Here is a 12,797-nt window from a genome sequence, read left to right on the forward strand (position 1 = left end):
TCAGCAAAATGCACCTCCCTTCCAAACTCTGGATCCGCCCCTGGTATGCATGTACAGTATTAATTTTACTGTACCTTCACAATCACTCTCATTTATGCACTGTCCGTTTGACAATACCATTCCAGTTGGACAGAAACATCCTTCAACACATCCACTAGGACAGTCAACATTATCATCATCATTACATGTTTTAGGACATGCTGGACCACACTGTTGATATACCATGCCCTCACTGCAATTCATGATCACAGCTGAAAATGAGATAGACAGGTTAGTACACAAAAAGTACAAAACTATGTACTGTACATGTAACTATACAACAAAATGTAGTAAGATTGTGTACTGTATGCTGTTGTATGCATTGTAACAAAGCTTACATTGATAGCATTTTATTATATTTATAAAACTAAACTCACTAAAATTTTTAGTTATATAAAACCTGCTTAACATAGCCTGGGTGACAGTTTATATATTTATTGCTGCAAACATTATAAGACCAGCTATACAAAACATTCAATATGTATCTGATCCTTGAAACCAATTCCTGTACTAAAGTGAAGTATTAATTTTTATCAAAGTTGGTGAAAATTGTTGTGTCTGTACTGTACCACTAAAAATCATGTACATTGGTTTCATGCCTGTATGAGTTCTTTCATGGTATGATTTAAACTATTGTAGCTTACCTGAACATTCATTGTTCCTCATTACTGTACCAGGAGGACACAGACATTCAAAGCTACCATCAATGTTATTACACAACATATTCTGTGTACATGGGAGGGTTAAGCATTCATTGATATCTAAACAAAAGACAACACTGAAGTGAAAACATACGCTAATAATAGATTAGAGGCCAATAAGCTGTAATGTATAAAGTTATTAATCAGTATCTCAATTTACCATTGCAAGTCCTGCCATCACTGTCCAATGCATAACCATTATTACAGGAACATATAAAACTGCCAACAACGTTAGTACAGTTTTGACTGCAGGCCCCATCAATATCACACTCATTAACATCTGTACAGAATTAATATCAATATGTAGAGAATTATAACACAGTTATTACCAATGCATGATACATTATCATTATCTAAGAGAAATCCTCGCTGACAGCTACATATTTCCATTCTACTAGCAGCACTACACAACTGACTACAGTTATGGTTTGTAGGGCATACATCTGTAACTGTAATATATCACACAGCTAGTAAAGTATTTTAATGAAAGTATTGTTACGTACTATTACAAGTGATATTATCAGCATTCAGTATAAACCCTGTTCTACAGCTACAACTAAATGATCCAATGGTATTAATACAATCTTGTTGGCAGTTATCACTTTGCACAGCACATTCATTTATATCTGTGGAACACAAGTACACAAACTTTAACATATACAATTTTGTCATTGGACAAACAGTAGTTACCTTCACAGAGTAATGGAGATGTTGAAGAGAACTGATAACCAGCTATGCAGGAACAAGTAAAACTACCAGCTGTGTTTACACATTCTTGTAGTTGTGTACAATTGTCAATGTCTTCCATACACTCATCAATGTCTGTGTACATGTACATGATGTATGGAATAAAATCTTCAAATTGTATACGTAAACAATGAGTAACGAAATAAACTAATACAAGAAAAAAATTGGAATTCTACAATAACTTCGATCAGGAATCATAGAAATAAAAAGTAGTGAAACAAGGGAGTTTACCTACACTTGCAGATAAAAATTATACTAGTAAACATTTAAGGTGGCTCGGAACAGTTTTCATAAGGTTTCAACAGTGTTATGCAAGCAATCACATTAGCTATGAGGCTTAAATATAATCATTACTGTGGTTGACCACCAGTTCCTGTCATTTGCAAATGAATATAATTATGTTGCGTAAGCACACATCATCACAGCATTTAACAAGATCGCCGTGCGCTATTATTACAAGCCTCCATACAAAAATGAACTAGTTGCCGGTTTTTCAAGATATGACTGTCAAATTTTGGATGGGAAAGCAGTAGTAAATAAGCTGCAATTGTGCGGTAGCCGATTTTTAATATTAGCTTCTGCCTGGCAGTGGTGAATTTTTAAAAAACCTGTTTCAAATCTTTGTGTGACATGGGTAGAATTAACGCGTGAACTAAAGACCTGGTAGAAAAAGTAGCTCCGCACAATGATAGATAATCAGATAAATAGTGTCTAACAGCGAATCCAGCCCCATAGCGCCAAGCGCTGAGAAAGAGTTCACTCTGAAGGGCTAAATTTGTAACTTGCGCTACACGCATCCCAGAGAGCTCCTGTTTGTTGTAAACAGTAGAGAACAAATTGCTTCATAGATTTCTGTTAGTACAATGCACTTCGTGAAGATAGCTTGCTTGTTTTAGGCCCTGTAAATTTCATGGTGAAGCCATACGGAAACTGTTCCCAGCCACCTTAATATCTACTTCAATCATGGGTATAGATTACTTGCCCTTTTTGTAACAAAATTATGACTGGTGAGCCAGCTCATACCGCACCAAAAGAAAGAATGGTGCCAGACTTAATGTTTTCACCCAAACTCATGCCCAAACTATTGATCACTGAAAAAAAGAGGAGTGACTGCTATGCTACATTTTCAGCTATTTTCAGCCTGTTACACAGCAATACAAATGAAGAACATTACAAGATGCACCTCTGTGAACAATCCAGTCATTATGTTATAGTTAAAGCACTGCCACATGTGTGTATGGAAATGCAGCATGAGGGGGTAGGGGCTAAATATAGTACAAGACGAAGCCGAGTGCTGTATATATTTGCCTTGAGATACCCCCTGAGTGCTGTATTTTTTGTACACACAAGCATAGGCACTGCTTTAAGTGTTTTATTGTACTTCCTGGTCATCCTTTTTGGAGTGATTTTTTTCGTTTCAACTTTCGGCGACCGGACTATCAGTAAGTTGTCATATAATCTATTTGTAGTCGTAGAATGAACTGGCAAGATTAGTTTGGCTAGTTTTAGCATTTGACAGTGTCACACACGTGATCCATCATGCCATCTGTACAGGGTTTTTGCTTCAATTTTCCATTATCAGACTATCGGTAAGTGTTCACGCGTTTTATTTCTAGTCATAGAACCAACTGATAAGATTAGTTTGATTAGTTTTAGCAATTTACAATGTCATGCACGTGATCCGTTGTGCTGTCTGAGTGGGGTTGTTTTTTTAACATTCCTTATATAACTGTTCTGCATAACTGTACTGTATTTGCCCAAGTATCTGCATAACTGTACTGTATGGCTCATACAGTAAAGTTATGTAGCTAATTGGTACAATACGGAAAACATGGCATGTGATGACACTTTGTTCCTCCCATGCAAAGTACAATAAGGAAAACTATAGACAATTTCTGTTACAAACATAGGCAAGCCATCGTGTGCTACAGCAAATCAACACCTTGACTGCCAGCGAGAGGAAATTGACACAAAGAAGGACAAAGGTAAGTCCATGATGCATACATTGTACATATGTATGTATTGTGGTATGCCAAAATGCACCTGCTACACTTGTATGAAGGAAGACAGGTGGGCAAGCTGGCAGACAGGCACCCTCCTCACAAACACAAAAACAAAACAAAAAAATGATTGGGATACTCTAATACAGCAGTCAGCCAAATGTTCTATTAAGAACCCTCCACAGTTCTATTGCTGAGTAGGAAAACTTGCATCTGCTGTACCATTCCATGGACACACTTGGCTAGTATTGCCGCTAACCTACAGTAAAAATTGTCATAGAGAAGGAGAACCATGTGGAATTCATTTGCAATAATATCCTAACTGAATTACCCATAGCTATCACTGATCCCTACAGTTCACCACTGGGATTACTATGCGGGACTTAACATTCATATCCACACAATGTAGAAACAGTCACCCACCCTTTGACCTACACAATTTACATACCATCACATTTGGAGTCAATGGTGATGTATCCATCAGGGCAAGTGCACTCTGCACCAGACATTGGTGCAGGGTTGTCAGTGCATATCTGTCCTTCAAGGCAAGATGTCACTGCACAACCATCAGCATCATTTTCACAAAAGCCTCCATCATAAGCTACACACAGACATAATAAAATAATCCAGATATAGTACAAATAAGCAATTTTTACCTGGAGGGCATTCACAGTTCAGTACAATAAAAGGCAGTTGAAGATTTAAAACACCAGCTTCAGTACAGATTCCATTGTTCATACAACCACACAACTGCACACGAGGGTTGAATACTGATGACACATTTCTTGATCCTAAAGCCACAATTGTTAAGTTTAACTCTTCAGACACATTTAATGGGATCCATTTAAGTACATAATCTTCATTTGACAGATTAGTGAGTTGCACATTTGAAGGTAATTCAAATTGCCCATTGACCATGATACTAACACTTATACTATCAGTAACCAGAAATGAGTATGTGGAGTTGATGCCAACTGTGGCCATAAACACTGCTGAAGCAGTTATATTGGGTGGAAAGGTGTCTGTGGAAGGTGACATAATGATTATACCAGCTACATAGTATCTTTTTAGTACCTAATGTTGCAACTTGATCCATTGCTTCTTCTTCAAATTGCAGAGTATCCATGCCAACATTTGCATCACCAGTTTGTTCTACATCAAACAAACATTGTGGATTATTCCCACAGATTTCAACAAGACTGCTGTTTCCTTCCAGACTGGATCTAATTTCATCCAAAAATGGTGGTACATGGTCAGGATCTGAAAAAGTGGATACACTTTCACCAGGAACATATGTGAAAATGCTTTCATCTTCAGTGATTTGCCCTGAAAAAGTTTAGTGCAATTATTACATGAATATTGCTATTACACTTGCCATACATGATTGTCCAAACACATGTTTTTCTGCATCAGATGAGTTAACTGATAACAAAGTTCTATTTCGGAAGATCAGGTCATCAGAAATATTGCCATTAAATGTTCCCAACAATCCTTGCGCTGTGCTGTTAAATGTCGGAGGTAAACTAAGGACAAAACTGAGTATTCCATTTGAATAGTTTGCAGTGAGTCCAAATCCTGAAGGAAACTGCACTAACACAGAATTGTTTGCACTTCTCTCAAGGAAATAAGTAGATTCAGAAATGTTAGACCCAGTCATAGACAATTGAGTGGAAACATCACTTCCGTTTGTTAGTACATCAAATTCTCCATTTGTAACACCCAACTAATAGGGAAAAACACGAAAAGTACATGTGATATCTTTAAAGAGGCCTGAGCCTATTATGCTTCTAAGGTTACTTTTTAGGCATTTGAGCAATGTCCCAAAATTTTCCCTATAGTATGCTCATCAGTTTGCACTATATATCTTGACTGCTTTACTTTCAATAAAAAGTGCCAGTAAAATCAGCACATTCCTAACAACAAGTTTTTATCTTTGTAAACATTAGCAATTTTCTGTGGACTTTGTGCTGATTACTGAGCTACGGTATTATGTTTGGCAACACCCAGTTGTCCTGGGGGTTGCTGACAAAACACTGTTGATGCCTTACTTTTATAAGACTTTGAAACACAGTATCTTATCAAACTTTGCATGGGCGAAATCAAAGGAAAAGGTGTACTTTAGATTTCATAAAGTACACTTTAGGCTGACAAACAGTGATTTGTTGCTCACAAAGAGTGCTTTATTGCACTGCAAAGAGTGGTTTAATCGTACATTAAAGCACTCTTTGCAGTGCAATAAAACACACTTTGTGGACAATAAAGCACAGTTTCCCACATGCTCTAGTGCAGGTTAATAGCCCATGACACTAATGCCAGTGCAACTAATCACCCAAGCCTGTGAAGGTTGATAGCCCTCACCACACTGAGTGGTCATTTACCCCAGCCAACACAAGTCCTACTACTTGATTGCCATTATAGACATATCTAAATGCTTCGATGATGGGTGGGAGAAGGTAACGTTGTTGTTACTTTACAAATGTTAACGGACAACTCCTGGAGATATCATGGAAATATTTCACCATGTGTCACATAGAATCGATTGTGGGGTTTGACCAAAATCTGCCAAAATACGCAATGAAAGTCGATCTACTATGCCAAACTATGGTGAACTACGAGTGAGTTACTTTGTTAAACTTGTTTGTGTGCATTCAGGCTGCTAATAATTTGTGCAACATGTGTTAATTATGAGTCCTAGTGCATGGTGAAGCTACACGACTAGAAATTCAATAAATTATTTGCCTTGTGCTTTATTAGCATTAAGGCCAAGTGACGAGTACTTTATTGTTCATATAGCACAATTAAGGCAATGCTTTAACATATATATATACATAAAATACAGTTGTTGGTCTAGCAGAACACTTCATTCAGGTAATTAAACTGTACACTGTACTTTATGTTAAACTGTACTTTATGGAAAATGAGGTATAAAATTTTCATTTAATAAAGTACTGTAAAATAATACTTAGCAGCTTGCCTATAATAATACTTAGCAGTTTGCCTAAACTCATTCATACTATATAATGTACATATATTCATTTTCACTATAATATGTGACCGGATTTGCGAAAGGGGTCTTCCACACACATCCAATTCAATGAATTTGGAAGACCATATGTTTGTGTTCAGGGAAGATGCAAATCTGAAATTTTCTTTATCTATTCAGCTATATTGGTACTCACTACTGTCTAAATTTCAAGGCAATAACTTGTTCTAATCTGAAGTTATGAATTGCCAAAGTTCATAAATTGGATGTATGTGGAAGACTCCTTTTCACAAATCCGATCACATATGAGAACTGTAATTTCATGTATCAGTGTAAACTTTACCACTAGCTATATAATTTCCGAGTGTAATTAAATGCACAAAAATAAGTCGAACTTTATAGTACTGTAATAGTAGTACTTTTTATACTAATTTATAAGTATTATGTAAGTATCACTTAATTAGAACACAATATGATGTACCTGAACAGTAATTTCTTCATGTTGTATAGCAAAAGCAGAAAACACAGTAGCATTGGAGCTAGGTACTAAGGCAGTTCTACCCTGAAACTCTACATTGACCTCTCCCATAGTTCTCAATAGTACATATTCACCAATTCCATTGAAGGTGTATGTGAAATCATCAAGAGTAGTAAAGTGGGGATCACCCCAAAACCACCCTATCAAAAGTAAGTATATATGAATACTTCAAGCATAGTCACTCACTTATTCTTGGTGGTCTGTATCTGGCACAATCGTTTGATGGTCGTCGTTCAGAATACAAGTTACATAATCCAACAAAGTCAGAGCAACAAAATGACTTTGGATTAAAATTGTTCTCTTCATATGATTCGATTGTACGTTCATCAAACAGTAATAGAGAGCCTCCATCCATAGGATCAGTAATCAATGATCCAAACATTGATGATTCCAAAGTGTAACAACACTCCCTATCATTACCACGAGAAAATCTTAAAAGAAAGCACAGTGTGTTAAATCTGGCTTGGAACTCAAAAAAGCTCACAAAGAATCTACGATCAAAGAAAGCTTGGGATATACTGCATGGACAAGATGTTGTGATACTGTCTAGAAAATCTATAGATTGACCAAAACGTGCTATATCTGAAAGATACCACTGCACACACATTCGTCTTTGTTCTTCTATAACACTTTGAGAAACACTAATTTGATACAGCAGATTGCTATCTCTACATGCTACTTCATTGGCATTGCTTTGTCCAGTAAAGGGATGGTTGATAAATGTAGCAGTAGAAGGTGAGTTGAATCCAATTGTAGGAAATGTAAATCTACTTGCCCACTCAATCAAATTGCATTCATATATAAAAGTACATAGGATTCTTCCAAGTTAGTAATCACTACTGCCTGGTAAGTGTTGGTCTAAGAAGTTACAAAAATTACATTTGTGACACAAGTTAAGAATGTTAAATATTTATAAATATTCAGTCATTTGCTATGTCTAAAATAGTGCATATATATACCTGTGCAAGGAAAGGATCATCATCCGAGGCACTGCTAGCACCATGAGGATAAGGGTGAACACTTTCCCACTCTGCCAATATCATAAAACTTCCTGCAAAATCTGAAGACGTGTTGCGTTCTCTTATATATTTACTGACATCATCTAGTAATTGGTCTCCATATGCACCAGTAGTTTGTATTTGAAACACTTCATAAGATACATTGCCTTCTCTATGAATGTCATTATCAGTCCAATAAGGGGCAACCACATGGATATTTCTTATCCTACTGGTTGTGCCACCAGGGAAAGGTTCAGGAATCCAGAATAAAAATGGCTGACCAAATGAGATTATTCCATTAGTCCCAACCTAAATATAATTATATGAAAGGAATAACAAAACATCAGTCATCATATTCACCACTAAACAAAAATTCCGATAATATTTTAAAAGCTGCCAGAAAAATTTAGAACAGTAAATTGGATTAGGCATAGAAATAAAAAGTAGTGAAACAAGGAAGGTCACCTATACCTGCAGATCAGGACAAACATAGTGTGTCATGGGGCGGCCAAGGAAAGCCAATGCATTTAACACAGTGTGCATTTCACAATAACCAAGAAAGTGATATTGTGCCTCAGTAATGGGAAATGGAAATAGCCGTTGTTATTGAGATATGCACCTTCAAAGTTTGTCTTACTTTCTTTGTTTTTTTCTTTCTTCTTCCACTGTTAATTTTATTTGCACAACACTGTCTGACAAAAATTTCCATAAGGTCTCTTGGATTGTTTTCAATTTTGGTGGGTGTAAAGAGCATATTATAGCACATGTCCATGTATCTTCCGATTTGTGTACAGATGGTAGAAATGGAACAAAGTTACAAATGATTTTGCAATTATTCTCACACCTGCAGGGTAAACTACTGATGGAAACAACTTAAGAATCTGTATGTAGTTAGGCTAGCCATCATAGCATGGAACTTTCGTGATTTGAAGTAATACTGAGAGTATCAGCTAAAGGTAGCTATAAAGCAAAAACCAAACATGTTGAACAAGCACAATCGAGATGAATAGTCACCAAGAAGTACAAAAAAGTGCATGAAAAATGTCAAAAATATAATTGTTCAGGGTTTAAACCAGGGACCTTCACTCTTGTTCGCACAAGCCTTTTACCTCTGCTGTCAGCTGCTCTTCTCACTTAATTTCTACCTTATAAATAGAAATTCTAGTTTACTGCACCAGAATATACTTTCATAGATCTATTGATGGAAAATCTAGATTGTTCTAGTACATCCTATGCGTATTGTATTGGAAGTGCTTAGAAAAAGTATCTATTGGAGTATATACTATGTATTTAATGAAATCCCATGTGTACCATGTACAGACAATAATAATGTCACAACAACCTAACATCCTCAGCTACATCATACATAAATTAATATTTCTAAGAACATTAACTGCTCCCAAAATGGCTGCTTTCTGTAATGTGGCAAAAACAACTTCACTGAAGGCTACTACTACTAAGTATTACTGTTACTGCTACAGAGATGCTGGAGATGGATGATTATACAAAGTTTTCAGGTATGATTTGTCTTTTTCTGGAGTTGGCGGAAAGGTGTCACATGGGATTGTGTGCAATGATTTGACATGTGATGATGATTACTTTGAGATGGAACAATGGAGCTAAAGGTTATTAAAAAGTTGGCTCTTAACTGTATACTGCTGGGATTGGTTAGCCTGATAGCTGGACCAAAAGTCAACACAGATCTTCTTGACATTCGTATTAAATCACTGCTATAGTATAGTGTGACTGTGCATATTGTTGTAGGTGTAAGTGTTGTACTGGTGTTTTTCTTGTAACAACATTTCTAAATTTGGCTACTTGCTCCATTGGTAAGCAATACTATTCATCCTCTAGGAAAATGAGATTTTATTAACTATTGTATTATACTTATGTACAGTATCTCATTCTCATGAAATAGACAAGTATCAATGCTAATTTACAAACTTACAAATGCTAAAGTGTGAACCTCTGAGCCAAAAGGAAATCCTAAAGGCAATGAAATTGGTTCTGAAGCTGCATCTGGACCACCACGATTTGTAATATATCTCCTATTTTCACCAAATTCCAGAAATCTTAAGGGACCTGTTAGTGAAGAATTATTATTGATCAGTTCATTAATAAGCATGAATGATTATTGTATATACTCTGCTAGAACAATGCAGTGTTTCTACACAGGAGTACTTTGCTAATTACAGTAGAATTTTATGTTAATATAGAGACTTACAGTAATTTAAAGACTCCTAGAAGTCTTAAAATACTAACAATGCCATCCCATTAGCTAAGCTAATTTGAAGAAACTGACATAGGACATGGTACTTAACATTATAATTTCTACTATTAAAAATATCACCAGTGCCAAATGAAACAAAAGTAGGATCAGTAGGCATTGCATAATTTTGCACACAATGTCATTTTTTTAAAACAAGATACTGACAACACTTATAATAAGAATAAAACATGCTGTTTATACATAATCATATGATTCATAGTATTATATGTGAGCAGATCAAACCTGCTGTCACTTTGTAAACAAATCTCATGGGTTTGTTATAACTATTCCATACAGTAAATGGGTAACACAAATGTAATTTCTTCTAAACATGTTGACATAATATGATTACATACCAATGGGAGTTGGTGAAGGTGAAGTAATACTAGTAGAAACATCTGTGGTGGAGGACACCGTAGTTATAAGTGGTGAAGATGATGTGACCATTGTTGTAACTGGTGTAGACAATGCTACCATTGTTGTAACTGGTGTAGATGATGCTACCAGTGTTGTAACTGGTGTATATGAGGCTACCATTGTTGTAACTGATGTAGGTGATGAGACTACTGTTTTAACTGGTGTAGATGATGCTACCATTGTTGTAACTGGTGTAGATGAGGTTACCATTGTTGTAACTGGTGTAGATGATTCTACCATTGTTGTAACTGGTGTAGATGATGCTACCACTATAGTAGCGTACAGATGATGCTACCATTGTTGCAACTGGTGTAGATGATGCTACCATTGTTGTAACTAGTGTAGGTGATGAGACTACTGTTGCAACTGGTGTAGGTGATGAGACTACTGTTGCAACTGGTGTAGGTGATGAGACTACTGTTGCAACTGGTGTAGATGATGCTACCATTGTTGTAACTGGTGTAGATGATGCTACCATTGTTGTAACTGGTGTAGGTGATGAGACTACTGTTGCAACTGGTGTAGATAATGCTACCATTGTTGTAACTGGTGTAGATGATGCTACCATTGTTGTAACTGGTGTAGGTGATGAGACTACTGTTGCAACTTGTGTAGATGATGCTACCATTGTTGTAACTGGTGTAGATGATGCTACCATTGTTGTGACTGGTGTAGGTGATGAGACTACTGTTGCAACTGGTGTAGATAATGCTACCATTGTTGTAAGTGGTTTGGTGATGAGACTACTGTTGTAACTGGTGTAGGTGATGAGACTACTGTTGCAACTGGTGTAGATGATGCTACCATTGTTGTAACTGGTGTAGATGATGCTACCATTGTTGTGACTGGTGTAGGTGATGAGACTACTGTTGCAACTGGTGTAGATAATGCTACCATTGTTGTAACTGGTGTAGGTAATGAGACTACTGTTGTAACTGGTGTAGATGATGCTACCATTGTTGTAACTGGTGTAGATGAGGCTACCATTGTTGTAACTGGTGTAGATGATTCTACCATTGTTGTAACTGGTGTAGATGATGCTACCATTGTTGTAACTGGTGTAGATGAGGCTACCATTGTTGTAACTGGTGTAGATGATGCTACCATTGTTGCAACTGGTGTAGATGATGCTACCATTGTTGTAATTGGTGTAGATGATGTTACCATTGTTGTAACTGGTGTAGGTGATGAGACTACTGTTGCAACTGGTGTAGATAATGCTACCATTGTTGTAAGTGGTGTAGGTGATGAGACTACTGTTGTAACTGGTGTAGGTGATGAGACTACTGTTGCAACTGGTGTAGATGATGCTACCATTGTTGTAACTGGTGTAGATGATGCTACCATTGTTGTAACTGGTGTAGGTGATGAGACTACTGTTGCAACTGGTGTAGATAATGCTATCATTGTTGTAAGTGGTGTAGGTGATGAGACTACTGTTGTAACTGGTGTAGGTGATGAGACTACTGTTGCAATTGGTGTAGACAATGCTACCATTGTTGTAACTGGTGTAGGTGATGCTACCAGTGTTGTAACTGGTGTAGATGATGCTAACATTGTTGTAACTGGTGTATGTGATGCTACCATTGTTGCAGCAGGTGTAGATGAGGCTACCATTGTTGTAACTGGTGTAGATGATGTTACCATTGTTGTAACTGGTGTAGGTGATGAGACTACTGTTGCAACTGGTGTAGATAATGCTATCATTGTTGTAAGTGGTGTAGGTGATGAAACTACTGTTGTAACTGGTGTAGGTGATGAGACTACTGTTGTAACTGGTGTAGGTGATGAGACTACTGTTGCAACTGGTGTAGATGATGCTATCATTGTTGTAAGTGGTGTAGGTGATGAGACTACTGTTGTAACTGGTGTAGGTGATGAGACTACTGTTGCAACTGGTGTAGGTGATGAGACTACTGTTGCAACTGGTGTAGATAATGCTACCATTGTTGTAACTGGTGTAGCTACTGTTGCAACTGGTGTAGGTGATGAGACTACTGTTGCAACTGGTGTAGGTGATGAAACTACTGTTGTAACTGGTGTAGGTGATGAGACTACTGTTGTAACTGGTGTAGGTGATGAGACTACTGTTGCAACTGGTGTAG

At 36.9% G+C, this 12,797-nt stretch overlaps 3 protein-coding genes across 3 annotated transcripts in view; 1 reads left to right on the forward strand and 2 right to left on the reverse strand.

The window, feature by feature from the left end:
* On the reverse strand, positions 1-10,661 carry LOC136261318 (mucin-like protein). Its single transcript, XM_066055338.1, has 15 exons — positions 10,632-10,661; positions 9,955-10,088; positions 7,968-8,315; positions 7,195-7,866; positions 6,952-7,148; positions 4,868-5,210; positions 4,562-4,813; positions 4,144-4,509; positions 3,936-4,088; positions 1,431-1,562; positions 1,244-1,366; positions 1,070-1,189; positions 901-1,020; positions 684-800; positions 1-251 (listed from the first exon to the last, which is right to left on the reverse strand). The coding sequence occupies exons 4-15, from the start codon at positions 7,613-7,615 to the stop codon at positions 1-3; spliced, it is 2,595 nt and encodes an 864-aa protein (XP_065911410.1). The 5' UTR covers positions 7,616-7,866; positions 7,968-8,315; positions 9,955-10,088; positions 10,632-10,661.
* On the reverse strand, positions 7,792-10,131 carry LOC136261406 (nidogen-2-like). Its single transcript, XM_066055445.1, has 3 exons — positions 9,955-10,131; positions 7,968-8,315; positions 7,792-7,866 (listed from the first exon to the last, which is right to left on the reverse strand). Exons 1-3 carry the CDS (start codon positions 10,129-10,131, stop codon positions 7,792-7,794), a joined length of 600 nt encoding a protein of 199 aa, XP_065911517.1.
* Positions 10,634-12,797, forward strand: part of LOC136261500 (mucin-22-like) — an 18,085-nt gene continuing 15,921 nt past the window's right edge. The window contains exons 1-4 of the mRNA XM_066055544.1: positions 10,634-10,781; positions 11,368-11,421; positions 11,787-11,900; positions 12,027-12,596. Coding sequence (XP_065911616.1) covers positions 10,634-10,781; positions 11,368-11,421; positions 11,787-11,900; positions 12,027-12,596 — 886 coding nt within the window. The remainder of the gene's footprint in view (positions 10,782-11,367; positions 11,422-11,786; positions 11,901-12,026; positions 12,597-12,797) is intronic.

Source organism: Dysidea avara, chromosome 1, assembly GCF_963678975.1.
Source record: "Dysidea avara chromosome 1, odDysAvar1.4, whole genome shotgun sequence".
NCBI classification, from domain to species: Eukaryota; Metazoa; Porifera; class Demospongiae; order Dictyoceratida; family Dysideidae; genus Dysidea; species Dysidea avara.

Coding starts and splice junctions, on each gene's coding strand:
- LOC136261406 (XM_066055445.1), bottom strand. CDS start 10,131: ATGCTTATTAATGAACTGATCAATAATAATTCTTCACTAACAGGTCCC. Junction 8,316..9,954: donor AGGTTCACACTTTAGCATTT/GTAAGTTTGTAA, acceptor AATTATATTTAG/GTTGGGACTAATGGAATAAT. Junction 7,867..7,967: donor ATGATCCTTTCCTTGCACAG/GTATATATATGC, acceptor GTAACTTCTTAG/ACCAACACTTACCAGGCAGT.
- LOC136261318 (XM_066055338.1), bottom strand. CDS start 7,615: ATGTGTGTGCAGTGGTATCTTTCAGATATAGCACGTTTTGGTCAATCT. Junction 1,021..1,069: donor TGATAATGTATCATGCATTG/GTAATAACTGTG, acceptor AATTCTGTACAG/ATGTTAATGAGTGTGATATT. Junction 252..683: donor GAGGAACAATGAATGTTCAG/GTAAGCTACAAT, acceptor TCTCATTTTCAG/CTGTGATCATGAATTGCAGT.